This window comes from Panthera tigris, chromosome C2, assembly GCF_018350195.1.
Source record: "Panthera tigris isolate Pti1 chromosome C2, P.tigris_Pti1_mat1.1, whole genome shotgun sequence".
In the NCBI taxonomy this organism is placed as follows: Eukaryota; Metazoa; Chordata; class Mammalia; order Carnivora; family Felidae; genus Panthera; species Panthera tigris.
This window is the reverse complement of record NC_056668.1, coordinates 94,642,334-94,661,967: the sequence shown is the minus strand read 5'-3', so window position 1 is coordinate 94,661,967 and position 19,634 is coordinate 94,642,334. Positions and strand designations below refer to the sequence as shown.

Here is a 19,634-nt window from a genome sequence, read left to right as displayed (position 1 = left end):
AGCCTGACACAGGGCTTGAACTCACAAACTGCTTGATCACGACCTGAGCTAAAGTCGGACGCTCAACCAACTGAGCCACCCAGGTGCCCCAATTTTAATACATTTTTAAGTTTATTTATTTATTTTGAGAGAGAGAGAGAGAGAGAGCACAGGAGCTGGAGAGAGGAGCAGAGAGAGAGAGAGGGACACAGAGAATCTTAAGCAGGCTCTGTGCTGTCATCACAGGGCCTGATGCGGGGCTTGATCTCATGAACTGTGAAATCATGACCTGAGCTGAAATCAAGAGTGGAATGCTTAACTGACTGAGCCACCCAGGTGCCCATATCTCCATTTTACATATTAACACAAAGTTATTTTTTTTTTTCATGATTTTATATGCATTGAATTTTCCAGGGCTGTAACAAGCTGGGTAAATTGAGGGACAGTTGCAATTTGTTTTGTTTGGAATTAAGAGTTGGTCATTATTTTGGAAAACCACATCATCAACAGCAGCATAAGTCATGGTCTCTGAATATACAACAGCACACCTATGTGACTTGTGTTCACAGTTGTTCTACAAGTGACAGCAGACATCTGATGACTTCGTTACGTCTCCTATTGTTCTTATGCTCTAGCTTCTACACACTGAAATATTATTTTTACTAGACGTGACTCTTCTTTCGTTTACCTTCCATACTCAGGGGAGATATATATATATATATTTAAATTAAGTGTGTGGCTCTGGAAAATAGTAAGGGTTCCTCAAAAAGTTAAAAATAGAACTACCTTATGATCCAGCTATTGCATTACTAGGTGTTTACCCAAAGAATACAAAAACTCAAATTCAAAGGGATACAGGCACCCCAATATTTATAGCAGCACTATCTACAATAGCCAAATTATGGAAACAGCCCAAAGGCCCATTGACTGATGGATAAAGAAGGTATGGTGTGTATACACACACACACACACACACACACACACACACACACACAATGGAATATTACTGAGCCATAAAAAAGAATGAAATCTTGCAATTCGTAACAGCAAGGATGGAGCTAGAGAGTATTAAAGGTAAGTAAAATAAGTTAGTCAGAGAAAGACAAATACCATATGATTTCACTAATATGTGGAATTTAAGAAACAAAAAAAAAGGAACTAAGTGGGAGAAAAGGAGAGAGAGAGGGGGGGAGTCAAACCAAGAAACAGACTCTTGCCTTTAGAGAACAAACTGATGGTTACCAGAAGGGAGGTTGGGGGGGGGGTATGGGTTAAATAGGTGATTGGGATTAAGGAATTGGCACTTGTTGTGATAAGCACCGGATGTTGTATGGAGTGTTGAATCACTAATTATATAACTGAAGCTAATATTACACTGTATGTTAACTGGAATTTAATAATATTTTTGTAATGTTTATTTATTTTTGAGAGAGAGAGAGAGAGAGAGAGAGAGAGACAGAGTGTAAGCAGGGGAGGGGCAGAGAAAGAGGGAGACACAGAATCCGAAACAGGCTCCAGGCTCCAAGCTGTCAGCACAGAGTCCAATGTGGGGCTTCAACCCATGAACCTCGAGATCCTGACCTGAGCTGAAGTCGGACGCTCAATGGACTGAGCCACCCAGGCGCCCCTGTTAACTGGAATTTAAATAAAAACTTAAAAAAAATATATAATTTTAATCACTAGAAAAAAATAAGTGTGTAGGAAGGTCACATTATCTCTAGTTTATTTCTAGAACTATTTGATAGCAAAGGAAGAATTTCAAAGTATTCATTACCTAAAGTTGATTTGTACTAGGGGGGAGAATCACTATGAGAGAAACATTTATAAATAATCTGTACTCAATTTAGTAATGCATTAAAAAATTTCTTGCCCTAGGGTTATCTTCCTAGTCATATTTGCTTTATGCTATTGTCAAAGTGATTCTGCATTCCTTGGCTAACCATCAAGTGATTGGAGAGGGAGAGATATATTGATTTCAAAAGTATAACTGTGTGGCTGGAGAAAATCATGAAGTACAACGTCGGGGTACAGATGGTGCAGACCACTGGGTGAAAGTTTCCCAATGGGGTTGTTCAGAGTTGGCAAGTCCAGGTCCTTGAGAAATATAGCGGTTCATTTGAGCAGGACAAGAGGGAATAGAGTGATTTTTCATAGCCTGAAACTCAAATATCCTTTTCAATTTATCAGCTCTTTAAGTATATTGTAAACATGCCCTTCTTTTCATTTTGTCATATTCCTAGTGTTTTGTTTTATTTGTACGCCCAGAACTATTTTTTGTTAAACTGACAACCAGCCAGCCTGAATAGCAGTCAAACTTAGGACTTACAACATCGAAAAGAAGGTTGGGATAAGATACCAAGGGGATTCTTTATTTGAAATATTCTCTATCGATCTCTCGTGTACCCTATAAATGATGCATGGTTTGGAGTTTAGAGAAATTTGGTCCTTTTCGAAGTGGATTTCTTTCCAACTCAGAGAATCTGTGGTTCTATTGCATATAGATATAATCAGCCGGCCTTACATTAAATTCTCCCAGAGAGCCTAGATGAGATGTCGAACTTTCCAAACTGCCTAATATGCTATTGCCAATCATCAAGATAACCTCTACATGTGCTTCCTGTCACTCGAGAACCAGGAGGCGAAGATTCTCCTCCATTCTAACAGGTGTAGAAGAGAAAGATCCAGCTGGGCGTAGGTGAAAGTTCGAGAAGGATTTCTCCACTCAAGAACTATATTCCCTCCACATTCTGCTAAAAAAACAAAACAAAACAAAACATTGTCTACATAAGTACTTTTTAAAATACTTTCACCTGGAAGGATTAAATCTAGAGGTTTTTCACACTTGCCAATTACTCTACTCAGATACAAACAGGTTTTTCCGTTAACATGCAGTTTAACTTATGGACTGATTCCCTAACTGACCTATCAACTAACTTACTGATTTCCTACAATAACTTCTGACTTCCTAATGTCTTTCCTTTAAGTGATGCACACAGTTAAGTGCCTACTATGTCAGGCACTGAAGTGAATACCATAGGCATAAATCTCCTGATCTTGAAGCATCTGGATTCCAACCAGGAAAGAGTTTAATAAACAGATGATTCCATGCAGCCAGTTTCAGTACTATCAGTATTTATGAGGTGCTCTGGGAACCCAGTGGGGTGAGCGGCTCTTAGAGAACCCGGTCCTCGGTTTCTGGGGAGGTAGTGACGAAGGGGAGGCTTCTGAGCTCATATTGAAGGGCGACTTGGGCTTTTCCAGGCAGAATGAAATGGAAAAGGGTGATCTCAGGCAGATGGAAGGGGGTAGCTGGATGACACACGTGGGCTGCTTTGTGGATTGAGGAGGATGAGTCTTGTAGAGGTGAACTGAGGATCAAGTGATTGAAGGAGTGGGATCTTCTTAATAGACTGGGGGAATCTAGCTGAAAGAAAAAACTGTTCAATTATCTACTTGTCTCGTTTTAAAGCTTTGTCTTGGTTGTAAAAACCTCTTCGCACACAAGTGTTCTTTAAGAGTCTCATACATAAATAAGTAAAAGCAAGGTGGCTTTGTTTGAGGAGGGGGTGGGGAGCTTGAGGCTGGTCTGCTCAGGATCCCCCTCATCCCATACCTCCCAAAATGCCAACCCTCCTCTGTGGACTCACGGGGCCACACTGAGCGCAGTGTGGGGGGTGTGTGCCACCTGCTCATCAGGGCTTTTCCCTTGATGGTTGATGCAACTGAGCCCCAGACCTGACGTTGCACCTTCAATTAGTGATAGAGCCGTGCATATACTGCATATACTGATATGCAGTTCTAGGAGCTTTCCAACTCATCCATTCATCCACAACATTTATAAGGTTCTATCTCTATGCCTCTATGTTAGATTTTAGAGATTTAAAGGTGAGTGGGAAGAATACGGTCCCTTTGTTGTGGGTCTTATAGTCTAGTGGAGAAGACAGACAAAAAAACCCCAACATATTATAATAAAACGAGAAAGGAGATATTAGTCGTGGCGGGGGGGATGGGGGAAAATTCATGAGCTGCTTTAAAGAGCTGCAAAACTGAATTCTAAAGTAAGGTCTTTGGACAGCCAGAAGGACTGTCTCTAGGGCAAGAGGTATCCAGAGATATGAGAAGGAGGGGGCGGAGTCTCCAAGAAAACAGTTTGCCAAGCTGCCGCTTCATTCAGGCCTCTGGGATCAGTAACATCGGGAGTGTTGCTCACAAGGTCAATCAGGCTCTCTTGGTCACAGACATCAAGCCTGTGCAGTTATTTTGAACATGCGTCTCTCAGTGATTCTCATTCATGAAGTCGGTTCCTGCCAAGTGCCAGTCATCTGCTCTGTCTCCCAGACACAGGATGGAATCAGCCATTGGATGGAACCTGTGCACCACACCAATTAGGCCTGAACAAGTCCTCACCAAATACAACATTTTTGCTGAGATGGTTGTTAACTCATCTCTTTGTCCTTTTCTTAGTTTTCTTAAGACATCTTTGTTCTGTTTACAGATTCACAGCCGGGCTAAGACATGACTATATTGCTGTGGGTGATAGCACTGCATAAATGTGGATTGGGAGTGGGCTATCGGGAGAAATCACAGGACCTCAGAGAGAAATAGAGTGTGGATTCTCTCGGAAACATTTGTTTCCTTTGTGACACCGGATTCCAGATGGCAAGTAATGAAGTATCACCATCATTGCTGTTGCCCTTGAGAAGCAGGCTGCTGGATTCTCAGAAACATCTATCTCTTCAGTCCCCTGGTTTGTGGGACCCTGTGATCCCTGCCCCCGTGTCCTCTTTCCAATGCTCTTGATTAGCCAAGAAAATTGTGCATTTCTTTTCCCAGGAGAAATCCATCAGGCTGTCTCTTCCTCTCACCTCCCTGCTCCTGTCTCATCTACCTGAGGAACCCTGGTCACTCCATCACCTGTCAGGGAAGTCCAGGCAGTTCTAACAAATGCGTCTGGAAGAAAAGCAATTTGTCTGGGAACGCCCATTTCTTTGCGTCTAAGAAGAGACATCATTTTTCTGCCAAAGCAGGGCCTTAGGGGGACAGTAGGAGCCTGTGTTCAGAGGATGGGTAGCATCTTTGATCAGGGTGTGTGTGACACTATTCGTTACTGAACCTGACAGGGCTCCAATTAAAGTTGGGTTGGGGAAAAGAGGGCTCGCAGGTTCCCTAAACCAGAGCACCAATCTATCAACACCTACACAGAAAGGAAAGAAGCTGTTCTCATAGTCAGAGAAGTGACCCCTGAGAGATGTCGAGGAAGTTTCATAATTTACTGATTAAATGTGACCAGACTATCTGTGTACTCTCTTCTCTAGATCTCCTTCTGTGAAAAGACTTAAAAGGTTTGTCGGAGGTACGATTTCCATAGCATGATGGATTAGAGTATTATATTGTGTGGCCATGCTATTGTTAATTATCATCATTAGTGCATACTAGTTTTATTGCTTTATCAAATGATGATGGAGATGGTAATAATAATAACACTCATGTGGTTGCTTTCAACTAAGTGACCACAGGCTTAGCTGTTCCTTGATCCCATATTCTGACCCAGATTGGTCCCTCTTCATTGCTGAGGTGGCAGGTGGACGGGGACAGCTCTTTTCTCTGCTGCTAACATTTCTATGTAGGTGACCTCAGGGTAATGTCAAAGGCAGCCTCGGAGGGAAAAAGAAGTTACAAAAGAGAAAGGCACCTGGTTGTTGGCATCTACCTGTGCCAGGCCCATTGTACACAGTTTTTCATCTGATGCCCAGGTAAGCTGTAGGCAAATGACGAGGCCAACATCAGCAGCCCATCTCTGGCTTTAGGAGAAGCAGTGAGTGTCACAGGAGCCACACAGCATCTGGAGAGAGGTCTAGAGAGTGGTTTTGACAGCTAAATGAGATAATGCACACACATCACTTTGCCCAGTGCCTGGCACACAGTAAGTGTTTAATAAATGGCAACTGAAGTTATTACTAACTGTGGCCTTGAGTAAGGCACCCGGTTCACTGGGCGTTAGTTTCCCCATCTGGACAGTGGCGAAGGTGATCCCTGCTGTGAGGTTGCCATGGGTCTGCAAAGGAGCACACGTTCTGGAGTGTGGCGGGCACTCCGGCAGTGGGACCAATGGCAATTATTACTGAGGAGGAAAGGGAATCGCACAGACTTTCTTAGCAGTAGCCTCCTGAGTGTTTCTGCAGGAACCTTTTCCTTGGGGATGGGAGAGAAGAGGTTGGAAGCAAGAATAGTTGGCTCATGGTTTTAGAGAGTCAGCGTTGGCAGGGATATCAGAAATCATCTGGAGTCTAGACCAAGCCCTACGTGTGCCCAATTCACTTCTTGATGGATGCTTTGGTTCTTTTTTTTCTCCTCTAATTCACTTCTAAATGAGAACGTGGAAAAGTTCCTTCTTAGGTTTTAAACCTTTAATCTGGAAACACATGTTCTTTTCCGCAAGTCCAGCTGGACGTTGTGAGGGTGGAGAGAAATTTCCTGCTTTCTTGCTCAACCTTTCTTCATGAGGCCTCTGGCCCCGTTCAGATGACTCTGATAACCGGGCTAGAAAGACTTTGTGCAGAAAGGAGAGAACAGGGGTCAAGGGACAGCCAGCAATTCTCGTGCACCCAGGTATTTTCCGGCTCACCACTCCCCAGGGGTAGGCAGTGTCCCCATTTCTAAAGCAGATGACAGTGGCACCAGCAAGGATGACAGACCTAAGAAGCTCTGTGAGGGGACCAGGCCATCACTCCCTGCCCTGAGGACTTAGTGGGAGGGGGTCAAAGCCGAGTCCTAAGAGAACACACACGAGCCCTTGTGTGGCTGCTCGGCCCAGCTGATGGGCAGGTGGGACCGGGTTCCCCCGGGGATGGGCTGCATTCTCAGCAGATGCCTGGGAGCATGAGACACGCTGAATCTCTCACGGGCCTGGATCTGTTCTCCGTAGAGGACCTTCCCAGAGACATGAGACACCCTTCATTTAAGAAGAGGGGTGCCATCTCCGTTTTCCCAGATAGGGCTAATATGCAGGGAGGGCGGAGCAGGGCCAGGGACTAGGGATTTAGGGGACCTAGCAGTGTGAGGAGGGGCACCGAGTGCACAGAGCCAGTGCCTGGCACCTGCAGAACTTCCGAGCCGCTGTGCACGAAGTCTGCTTCGTCCCGGGCCTCCGAGGGCGAGGCCTCTTCACGCTGTCTCATGCAGTCCTGCCTTACTCACTTCTAGCACCCCCATTCCAGTGCTTCAATACCCCTTGTTCAGAAAGAGTACTATGTCACGGGACCCTGTTTAATTTCCTTAAGGGCACTTACCACAATTTGTAGTTAAATGTATCCATGTACTTGTTTTCTGAGGCATAGTCTGCCTGTACGTTTTGAAGCACAATCTTTTGGAAGGCCTTTTGAAGCACAATCTTTTGGGAAGGCGGTTATCCTGGTAGAGATGAGAATTGCTCTTGGGAATATACCTTCAGATGCAAAAGAATGCTCTTTGTGGAAGGTCCATCTGGAGAAAGGGTGAATAAGAGGCAGGCCCTCTGGGTCTTTTACTAGGTGTGCACCAAGGGGCTTCAGAATCTGAAAGATGTGTGCTCATTTGCAGTAGGAACCAACCTACCCTTGTTAGGTTGGAGATCTGGCTAATAGTGTTGGCAGTAGTAATAATCCGGGCATATTTACTGAGCATTTACTACGTGCACCGGCTCTACTAAGCACTTTACATACACAATCTTCCCAAGTAGAAACTATTATTATTTCCATTTACAGATGATGAATCTAAGATCTAAATGGGCTATGGTGCAGACATGAGAGGGAGGTCAGCAGGCACAGGGCGAGGCCGCTTACAGGTAGAGGTGATAGCCTGGGGTCTCTGCCACCTGCTAGCTGTGCCCAGGGCTGAGGGCTCAATACCGTGGCCCACCTGTAACTTCGGGCAACCTGTTTGGGAAGGTCTAGGTTAAGTATGTTTCCCAAGTCACACAGGTTGTAAGTAGCAGAGCAGGGCTTGAAGTGAGGGAGATCCATTCCAGGGACTAAGTGCATCTGGCGCCTGGCTGCTACATGGGGTTGGAAAGTGTGTGTGGAAAGTTGAGACATTGTGTCTTTCTTTACAGATCTTTCCCCTCCCTGGGTTCTTTTGTTGTCCTCACACAGGCAATCTAATCTGAACTCTTCTTTTGCAGAGGAAGAAACTGAAGTCAAGAGGTCAGCATCCCGAGCTGCTGAGAAACAGAGCTGGAACTAGGACTCGGATGTACCGACTTCTGTCCTGGGCCCTGTGGTCTCTTGCAGTGCTCATGATTATTTCATACGGGCTTATCTTGTTTCTTCGCATGGATGTTGAGCCCTTTGTCTCCTGGTTTCTTTCCTGTGTTCTGCAGCACAGCGGCTGTGCTGAGCCCAGAGCAGGTGACCAGTCCCTCCCATGGCCATGCTAGCTGCCCTTGTTCTGCACTGTCTACTCTACCAGGTGCTGTACAAGATGTAAAATAAGCCCCGTCCTCCTCGGTTTGCTGGAGAAAGCTCATCTCAGAATCAGCAATTTGAGAGCCTTGTAAATTTTTATTAAAATGCGCTCACCTTCTCTGAACTGGTAACTGACATCCTTCCTACAGGACTGTCAATCCAGCTCTGTATGGAAGAGTTACATGAACTTCACAACACCCTTCTCACTGCTGACAGGTGACAGAAAGGTGCTGAGCTTAGAAAGCATTTTCATGACCTGGGTTACAGAAGTTATGATCTAGAAAAGTGCTCAACTGATCAATAGAACAGAGTGAGCTACAGGCTCTTTTGAAACCTCAGTAAGGGTGAGAGTTTTCTTCATTCTCTTTGGTGGGTTTTTAAATTTGGAGGATGTGTCTGCATGAAGCAGGTTAGGGGTAATAGCCTTTGGAACCAGGCAGAATCAAATTTAGATTCAGCCTTCGCCGCTGACTGCCTTATGGGTCTGGATAAGTCACCATACCTCTCTGGGCCTCAGTTTTATCATCTGCAGAATAAGTATACAATATCACTTATTTTGTAGGATTCATTGGGAGGATTTTGCAGCTGTGTGCAGCTAAAGCCAGGCACATGAAGTCCCCAGTGCTTTAGCTGTTATGATTAGCCATAAAATGGGGACACTAATAGTGTCTCTCCCTCCCAGAAGGGAGGTTTAATTAAATGAGCATTAAATGAGGTAATATATGCACAGTGCCTGGGGCACAGTATTTGATTAATAACAATAAAAATAATAGTAATAATAATTACTAACATTTATCACGTGCTTCCTAAGCTATGGCTTAGAGACTTCACAAACATCGGGGAAGCTGCTATCATTATTAAGAATTCGACATAGAGCTGTGTGTTTGGACAATATTTTGGAAAGCTAGTTTTCCAGAAGCTTGAAGACTGGCACATAACTGTTCATCTTTGCCTTTCCTTTCTACCCTTTCAATGTTTCTACCTCTCCCCTCACCAGGGTGGCTGAGAGCAGTGCTCAGGTATGTTTGGGCAAACGCATAGATGCAAGCTTGTGAAATGAATGAGTGATCCTAGATCACTGAGAACGACCAGTGCAAAAGGACCCACCCTCCTGTGTCCACCTCTCTAGTCTGGCTTCAGTTTGAGGAGGGGAAAATGGTTTGTTCTGAAAAACAAGACAAGGGAACTGAGCAGACTATCTATATAGACTCTGAATCTTTACAAATCTTCCTTGGTCATGAAAATCCAGCCTGAGATGAATATTGGAGTGAGGATATTCTGCTGAAGCCTGGTGAAGGCCCAGCCCAGAGGGTGGGGAGCTTTGCCTGTGGGGAAGGCATCTGCTTGACAGAACTCTGTGCCCCTTACCGCCTTCCCAGGGATTCTGTTCCCACAGTCTCATGTGATGATGGATTAGAAGATGCCAAAGAGTGAATGAGGATGGCAGGAAATACAAATGATAAATGCTAGCGCTAAACCATAAACTAAGAATGCCAAGAAAATGCTACTCAGCATGTTGGCCTGTATTGCCTTAAATTTTTTTTTCAATGTTTATTTGTTTTGGGGGGGGGGAGAATGAGTGGGGGAGGGGCAGAGAGAGGGAGACACAGAATCTGAAGCAGGCTCCAGGCTCTGAGCTGCCAGCACAGAGCCCATGGGGCTCGAACTCACAAACTGTGAGATCATGACCTGAGTCAGTCCGAATGAAGTCAGACCCACTGAGCCACCCAGACGCCCCCAGTATTGCCTTTTAGGTGGTTGGCTTCAAAGATCTCAGAGGCACTTGCTGAAATGGAAGACTGTGAGTTCTGGAGTCCTGCAGGCTGAGGTTGGAGTTCTGGCCCTGCCACTAAATATCTGCCTGCCTCTCAGGAAGTGACTTTAACTTCTGACCGTCTGGCTCCTCCAGCTGAGGGAGGAGATAAAGTCACTCTTCGCCCCACTGTGTCCGTGGGGCTGTGCGGGAGCCCCGCCTGCAGCGTTCTGCACACACGCGTTCATTCACTGCCCCTGGTGGCATCTGTGGAGGTCCCCTTTCCTTGGGTTTTCTGTTTCTACTTTCACTTTCTGTCACCAGAACTGTGCTGTAAATCCGTTATTCTAATGACATTATTTCAAAAACACTCTCATGTGTTACGTCTTTTCTCAGCTACAGAGAGCATTTATCCCTCTCCCCCCGTCCTCCCTTGTCCACCCATGCCCGCATCCTCTCCATCTGAAGCTTCCTTCTGATCTCCACTCATGGTCTCTTGCCTGTTTTGTACAACTGCATGGCCAGTTTCTTCACGCCTACTCTCTCTCCACCGTATTAATACATTACAGATCTGGTCACGTTGCTCAACTTCTCTGCCGAACAAGTGATCTCCAACCTTCTTGCTTGGCCCCCAAGTCTCTCCCTTAAGAACCCACTTTGTTTAATGAATTATCTTGATGGGCCATTTTGGTTAGGGGACAATAGTCTTTGGAGTATGGTGGGGATGAACTTGTAGAGAGATAGAGAGATAGTATACTGCTCTGGATAAGATATGGACAAGGGTTTTAGGGCTTGACAGGGAGCAGCAAGGGAAAAGAAGGTGAGATTGAAGGAGAAAGGCTGCCCATTAATGGTACTGGATGCTGGACCCAAGGAAAAGAGAGAGTCTGTGGACTTGTTTAAAGGCAGGGAGAATTGGAGTCCTACATTCAATTAGAAGTTTGTGGTCTGCTGGGATGGACTCTATTATAGCTCCCGTCTCTGGCCCAAACTTTCTATAAAGCCCACTGCACATTCAATTTTGTCTTGTGGATACTCGGGGAGAGGAGGGATTGGAGTTCATCTGGTTGCATGATGAGGTAAAGAAAATGGGCAGAAGCTAATGAAATGCAGAATGGAGACGAAGACTCCATGGGAGCGGAGATTCAGAGTCGGCAGAACTAGGAAAAAGTAAGCCTTGCAACTCCCTAGGTTTATTGAGGGGGACTCTAGATTTTCCAGTTGTACATTACTGGGAATTAGAACCAATTTTATTTAAATATTTCAGAACAACTTGACCTCAGCAAGATGGAGGGCTTAGAGGTTATGCATCCACTATAGATGTGGCAGTGACAGACAGTTTTCCTGTTCTTCCCCATCGACACAGCCCCTGTAATACTGAGGTTGGCAATATACCCTGTCTGAAGACTATACTTCCCAGCTTTCCTTGTTGTGGCCAAGTGTCCAAGTTTCAGCCAATGTAAGTTATAGAGAAGGATTTCTGAAGAAGTTTCTTAAAAGGGGACTGAGGGGCACCTGGGTGGCTCAGTTGGTTAAGGGTCCGGCTTCAGCTCAGGTCATGATCCCACGGTTAGAGTGTTTGAGCCCTGCATTGGGCTCTGTGCTGACAGCTCGCAGCCTGGAGCCTGCTTCGGATTCTGTGTCTCCCTCTCTCTTTGCCCCTCCCCTGCTTACACACATACTCTCTCTCAAAAATAAACCAACATTAAAAAAACTTGAAAAAGGAGGGGGACAGAAATATGGGAAATGATCTGCCTCAACTGTCTGTTCTCCTTCCTGACTTCTGGAACTCAAATGTACCAACTGGAGCTCCAGCAGCCATCTTAGGGCTTGAAGTCATCTTGAGGATGGAAGGCAAGCATCCTCATCGTTAGAACCAAAGATGAAGGGGCCTGAGTCCCCATGACTGCAGAGCCACAATACCAGCCTCCCTCCGGATTCTTTCTACACAGGAAAGAAGTGAAATTGTCTCTCATTTTTAGTTTTGTTTTGTATGTGATGGAATATGACCCTAATCTGCTACCGCAGTAGCCGATTACCAGCAAGGTGATTAAGATTTGGCCCTGGAGTCAGGGTGCTTTCACTCTATTCCTTGCTCTGTCACCTCTTAATCAGGTGCCTTAAGCAAGTTACCAAACTTTTCACAAGGCTCTGTTTTCTCCATCTGTAGTATGAGGATAATGACACCACTTATCACGTAGAGTTGATGTGAAGGTTAAGTAAAATAATGTGTTAAGCACTTAGAACTCTTTTGGTATATAGTAAGTGCTCAATAAATAGTAGCTACTGCTGCTGCTATTATTTCTTTTCTTTTTTTTAAAATACTTTTTTGAGAGCTTGGCCTCCTGAAGCATTCAATAGGCACCTTTGTGGTCTAGAACAGAACCTGCAATATCTCCCAGACTTTTTGTTATGATTGTTCTGTTTAATCAAGATGTCTAACAAAGCAGGGGCTTCCAAGAAAAGATCTCAACAGTTAAAAAAAACCCCAAAACGAAAAACTGATGATGAAGAAGTGGAGTTACCAGAGAGAAAGGTTAGAAACACAGCAAAAAATAAAAATCCAAAGCATCTGCCTTCTGAAGTAACAGGACAAACAGAGCATACTAATCTAAAACGGGTAAAGGTAGCATTCAACAAGAGAAAAACCTGGCAGCCTCTTTCAAAGAGGAGCAGAGAGCATTTACAAGCTATGATGGAATCAGTAATAATAACAATTTTGAGTAACAATATTAGAGAACATGAACAAGTTCAGTATCATCTTAACTATCTAAAGAAAAGATTGCTACAACTGTGTGAAAATCTTAAAGTCCCTCCCAGAAAGCTGAAAGATTTAACTAATGTGTCAAGTCTACTGAAAATGGAAAGGGCAGAGCACAGAGCTAATGAAGAAGGTCTGGCATTATTGCAGGAGGAAATAGATAAAATACTAGAGACCATAGAGTCAATGACTGGGAGTGTTCACAGCCTAAAGAACAAAATTCAAATTCTGACAAGTGAGGTGGAAGAAGAGGAAGAGAAAGTAAAACAGATGTTTCAGATAGATAGTGGGGTACTCTGTCTTCCAGAACTTTCTCAGAAGAGTCTCAAAGCTCCCACACTTCAGAAAGAAATTCTGACGTTAATTCCAAACCATAATGCTCTTCTGAAGGACTTGGATGTTCTCCATAATTCATCCCAGATGAAGAATATGTTAACTTTCATTGAAGAAGCCTATAAGGACTGGATGCCTCTTAATGAGGTTGTTTTTTTTTTTTTTTTTTTTTTTTAGACTGGTCCATATTAATTTAATGTCTATGAATTTATAAAACTGTTACTTGTGATGATATTGCAGAGGGTGAGTCTTCTTCAGGATGTATTTCCAATACACACTTAAAATTAGCCTTATAGATCTGTTAGCATCTAATGTCCTAAAAACTGTTTTGAGTAGTTGCCAAAACTGGGAACTCACATTTCTGTTGCTGTATCTCTGGTTATTTGCCTGAAGCCATGAAACAAGGAACAGTCACAATCTAATGATTTACAGTGACTGAATTGAACTCATTTATTGGCTAGTGCAGTGGAAATGTGGTACTGTCATATATAAAGTGTGTGTAGTAGCTGGTACATAGAAACATAATTGTTTGCTAGCATTATTATCCTTTAGCTCATGACTTGCATTTTCTGTGTGGTTATCTGGAACTTGAGAAATCCCCAAATGCCTTAATTCTTTTACATAACTCCCTGGATTTTTGTGGCATAATTAAGAATTGCCAGGTGTCTTTGCCTTTGGAGGTAGCATGACCATATTTCTTTGGTTGGGTTATTGACTAGATGTTGAATATTTTCCACTATCATCAAAGCATACTTTATCTAAAAGAAACCTAAGCACATTTATCCCTTAAAAGAAAAATCAAACAAAAACCCCTTTCTATAAACCTTTTCTCATTGTAGTAATAAGTATATGTGTATATATATATACATATATATATACATATATATGTATATATATATGTATATATATATGAGTAAATTATCATTTGAATATATTAAAAGTCTTTTCTGTACACTACAGTATATTGTCTGATTTGCTTTTATTTATTTGTAAAATAAAATAACAAATAAATGTAATTTCTTGGGAAAAAAAAATAAAATACTTTTTTATGTTTATTTATTTTTGAGAGGGAGACAGGGGACCATGAGCAGAGGAGGAGCAAAGAGAGAGGGAGACAGAATCCGAAGCAGGCTCCAGGCTCTGAGCTGTCTGCACAGAGCCTGATGAGGGGCTCAAACTCATAAACCGTGAGATCATGACCTGATCTGAAGTCGGGTGCTTAACTGACCGAGCCATCCAGGTGCCCCTGTTGCTTTATTTCTATTATTACTACTATCATTGCCATAGTTACCTATCAGATTAGGTGTTCATCTGCATCAATAAACAATGGGTCCTTTAGAGTAGAAACAATCTCTTATTTGTTTTTGGTACTGCCCCAGAACTGCTAGATGGTGGGTATACAATACATCTGTACTGAACCACGTCTTATTAGATTTTTGTCAACTATTTCTTAGGAGTAGATGATAGAAATTACTGGTTTCATGCATCAGACTGGGGACTGATGTGATGTATGCACACTGTCACTTAATCCCTACCAAAACCATTTGAGCTACGGGCCTTAAGGGTTATTGTAAGATCCACATGAGCTTAGGAGTCATTCAGACCTACATTCTATTTAAGGTTCAATTTTAATAATATTAAGAGAGAACTGGAAATAAACTTAGGAAAAAAAGCCAAAGCAGGCATCCTCACTCAAGTTCATAGGAGGCTCTTAGAACTTTGAATGACCCAGTGTCACTGGCATGGTGGCTTTGCTTTGTGTTTCCTCCTAAGTCAACTGAATTAGAGAACCTCTGTAAGCCATCCTGCTTCTGTCCCTCAGTGTCTCAATAACGTTATAGGTGGGAATCATAAAGGAACACGATTTCTCCTATCTGGTTGATTCAATCTGGTGTATCCAAAGGGTGTTTTAGGTCTGGTATGGGCATGGGGCCTGCTGAACTATTAAACAGTAGATAATACTCTATGGACAAAGGGTAAAGGTTACAGCACAAGCTGCTTCCTCTGATAACTTTCCATCCACCTGTGATAGGGCTGTGGGTGGGTACGGTGTTGGGGCATGACTGGCAGGAGCACCTGGGGAGGTTATTGTAACTTTGGGTCTTGTCAAATTGTGGAGGAAATGGCTTTCTCCCTTAGTCAGATTTGTTTCAGGTTATAGGCTGGTTTGCATGGCATGGGTGATGATGCCATAGGGCCATGAAAATCACTTAAGAATCTGCTATCTGCTGGCCAAATAACTTGTATCTGTTTTTTTAAATTTTCTTAATGTTTACTTATTTTTGAGAGCATGCGCATGAGAGAGAGAGAGAGAGAGAGAGAGAGAGAGAGAGAGAGAGGAAGGAACAGAGGAGAGGGAGACACAGAATCCGAAGCAGGCTCCAGGCTCTGAGCTGTCAGCACAGAGCCCGACACAGGGCTCGAATTCATGAACAGCGAGTTCATGTCCTAAGCTGAAGCCACCCAGGCGCCCCAACTTATATCTTAACATCTATTTTCTATTTTCATAGGTCAGTTGCAGCAGAAGTTAAGTTTTGGTCCCTATGACAGAGTAATTCTTAACTCTAGCTCCACGTTCGAATCCTCTGAGGCTTGTAAAAAAAAAAAAAATACGATTCCCCAGGTTCTGCCCCAGTCCAACTGAATGAGAATCTCTGGGGGTAGAACCTGGGCATTTTTAAAAAGAAATCAACAAATTAAAAGAAAACTAAAAGATGAGCCATAAACTGGGAGAAAATATTCACAAAATCACATATCTGATAAAGGACTTGTATCTAGAATATATTAGAAAAATTTAAAAGTTAGTAATAAGAAAATGAAGAACCCAATTAAAGAATGGACAAGTGATTTGAACACTTCACCAGAGAAGATAGATGGCAAACGAGCACATACAAACATGTTCGAAATATTAGCAGTTAGGGAAGTGCAAATGAAAACCACATTGAAATACCATCATTCACCTTTTAAAGTGGCAAACAAACGAAGCAACAACACAAAGCAACACCTGACAATTCTGAGGGCTGGCCAGGAACGGAGCAACTGGAAATCAAAGGCATGGCTGGTGGGAATGAAAAAGAATCCAATCACTTTGGAAAAGAGTTTAGCGGTTTATTTTGAAGTTAAACCTACACCTAACACACAATCCAGCACTTCCATCCCTAGGTATTTACTCAAGAGAACTGACAACCTGTGTTCACACGAAAACCTGTACACAAATGTTTATAATGGCTTTGTTTATAACGGCCCCAGACTGGAAACCACCCAATTCCACGTTCAACTAGTAAATGGATAAATAAACTGTAGTATGTCCATACAATGGGATACTACTCAAAAATAAAATGGAATGACCCACTGATACATACAATATGAATAAGCCTCCAATGTATCATACTAAGTGACAGAAAACAAACTCAAAATGTTACATACTGAGTGTTTCCGTTTATATGACATCTTAGAAAAGGCAAAAGCATAGGGACAGAAAACAGATTAGTGGTTGCCAGGGGTTGGGGGTGGATGTGAGGAGTGTTGCAAAGAGGTAACATGAAGGAATTATTTGGGGATGATGGGATGCTTCTGTATCTTGATTATATGGAGGTTACACAATGATATGTGTTGGTGAAGCTCACAGAGTTGTATATTTAAAAGGGTAGATTTTACTGCATGTAATTATAACCTTTCTCTGCCAAACCATGATTTGAAAAAATAAGCTCCCCAGGTGATTTAAATTCATAGTCCATGCTGAAAACTATTGCTGGTATAACAAATTTGAACCTAGGTTCTGTTATTGAAATTTCAGCTTTCTCGTATGTGAAAGTAATAAAACCCACCTTGAAGGGGTATGCTGCCTCTTAAATGTGTTAACGTATGGCAAACTCTGAACACAGGGCTTGGCACACGATGATAAGAACGACGTGTCGAGGGCCGTGTACCAGGCACTGTGGCTGGCGCTCACTGGCGTCACGAATCGTCACAGGAACTCTGCGAAGGCGGTGGCATGATGGCCGTTTTCAAAGCGGAGAAACTGAGGCTCAGAGAAGTGATGGAACTGGCTCAAGGTCTCACGGCCAGTTAGCGGCGGAGCCAGGTCTAATTTTAACATCACTGATGGCTGTACCACTTCCAAAATCTCCGCTTCAAACATCCCGCTCTTTGGCTACACGTCTATCCTTCTCGCGCACTTTCTCAGTGTTTGCAATGGTGTACCCCTCAGAGTTGAGCCAGGTTTTGGTTAAGGTCAGAAGGAGGAAGGAGCAGGTGTTAAAAAGTCTGAAGGTAGAGGGGAGCTTGATTATCATGAGGCAGAAAGTGGTGGCAAGTTTGGTCAAGGGAGACGCGACACCAGGATGATGACACAGGAGTGGAAAGAAGGCAGCAGGGGGGGACTTCCTTTAGTTTAGTGACAAAGAATCACAGAATGAGATGCCTGGTTGAAGACTTCTGTTATAAAAATGCTAATTTTGGCACAAGTTATTTGGGCCCGGGATCTAGCTGGGGCCTGTAGGAGAATTCTGGCTGGCCTCAGTCACAGAGTGTAAAGAAGTGTTGTGGATGCAGCCACATGTGGAGCGGGGGGGCGGGGGGGGGTGTCTCTCCTTGGGGGAGAGACAGAGTTTTCTTTTGGTGCCTGGTGCAGTGGTGAAGGTACCAGTTACTGGGCAGTTCCAGGGCTTTCAGTGGACCGGGTCGGTGGTGAAACAACCAACCAAAACAAACAAACTCTACCTGGAGCCTTTGCCAATTTTTGTGGTGCAAATACTCCTGCTGTAGCCAATTCCAAGTTAACAACATAACCTTGCGGAAATGCGAAGGTGGGGAGAGGTGTGCACAATTAGGGATCTTGGCAGCTGGGGCAAGCTAGCTCCAGCACAGTGCTGGCCGGGTCTCCTCCACAGGAGCAGCAGAAAAGTCTGGGTTATATAGCATCATGGGCATCTTGGCAGGGGGGCAGTTTCCCAGAATGCAACTGAACCTTGTGCTGGTTTCTAAATGTAATGTAGCACTGTGAAGGATAAGATGTGGGTGATTTGCTTGCAGCAATCATTGTGGTTTGGGGATGGGGTCATAAAAGGACGGGTCAAGAGGAGAAAGGGCAGTATGCATTAACTAGGCGGGACTCTTAGCCACCTGCCCTGTGCCTTCGATGGGAGCCCTGTTTATATGTCTGCCTTTTATCCCACTATCACTATTTTGGTCTGTATGCAAACACTTCTAGGTCTCTAGATTTATGGTGAATAAGAATCTGGCACCTTCCTCCAAATAATTTCTTTGCCAAATAAGTTTGAAAATGAACACAATGAGGTTAATAGCATTTGAGGTATCCACAAAATTCATCTGTGGGAATGATTTATTTTCATCTCTAAGGAAAAAAGTTCTCTTTTCTGAAGCAAATTATTAGGCTATTCATGTATATTAGAGAATAACTTCAGGAAAAGGGATAGTTGTAACACCAACAGGAAAGTAAGCCATGATGGGAGATAAATAAAATCAGTCTGGAAACATTTCTGCCATTAAGTTAAAAAGATGTCAAATATAAACCAGCGCACTTTCTGGTTGTGTGTTCCTGGTCCATGCACACCCTGTGGATGGGGGCTGTTCAGTCTGGATATACAATATGAATGTAGAACTTTTCTTGTGATGATGTGCATTTGTACACAGAAATCCTGATATACCCCAGCATTCTTGCTTCTGAAGCTTTGGAAGAGACCATGCATTCCCTGCCAGGATGTGAGTTGACCCACCTGATTCACTACCAAAACCCCAGCAAAGCCTCGGGCTTGTACAATATTATGATCAGGAAGCAGGAAGTGTTGTTTCCTTCTTTTTCAAGTTACCTGTTTACCCATTCCTAGCAAGATACTGTGGACCATAACTCAAGAGACAAGGAGGGAAGAGGGAAAGGAAAATAGAAGAGCCATTTCACAAATTATCAATACGTAAGTTGTGGCACCTTATTTAAAAAAAAATGAGTTCTATGATTCTTTCTCAAGGAAAGAGATAATGCTCGTTGAACCACCTCTGTAGAATACAATCTGTTGAAGTGCTTGTGGCAGATGGTGCGTTGTGATTCTCACGATGGCTTTACATTTCCTAGCTTGCTTTCCTCCTGCTTGGGTGTCACAATGCCAGTTTTTGGCTCATCAAATCCCAATCACATCAGATTTAGTGACTTGTCATTTTGCTACTCTGCCTATCCTTTATGTATTATTTATAATCCTAGCTATATCCACATCTCCACCAAGGGATTGACCTATCCTCCACTGAAAGGGAGAGTTATAATAAAAATGGAGCCATTAGGACATGACAGGGAAAGAGAAATTGGGAGGAAGCCGGGCACCAGAATAATTAGTTGTATAGAAAAACCAAAGAA

General features: G+C 43.4%; 2 protein-coding genes across 2 annotated transcripts in view; one reads left to right on the top strand and one right to left on the bottom strand.

Annotated features, from left to right (window-relative positions):
• The window catches only part of SLC7A14 (solute carrier family 7 member 14), a 111,965-nt gene that overhangs the window by 34,987 nt on the left and 57,344 nt on the right, over window positions 1-19,634 (bottom strand). The window lies entirely within an intron of this gene.
• LOC102966420 (centromere protein Q-like) lies at window positions 12,529-13,444 on the top strand. Its single transcript, XM_042956557.1, has one exon. It carries the CDS (start codon window positions 12,608-12,610, stop codon window positions 13,442-13,444), a length of 837 nt encoding a protein of 278 aa, XP_042812491.1. The 5' UTR covers window positions 12,529-12,607.

Bases quoted from the DNA above. Each gene is read 5' to 3' on its own strand.
- LOC102966420 (XM_042956557.1), top strand. From the start codon at position 12,608: ATGTCTAACAAAGCAGGGGCTTCCAAGAAAAGATCTCAACAGTTAAAA.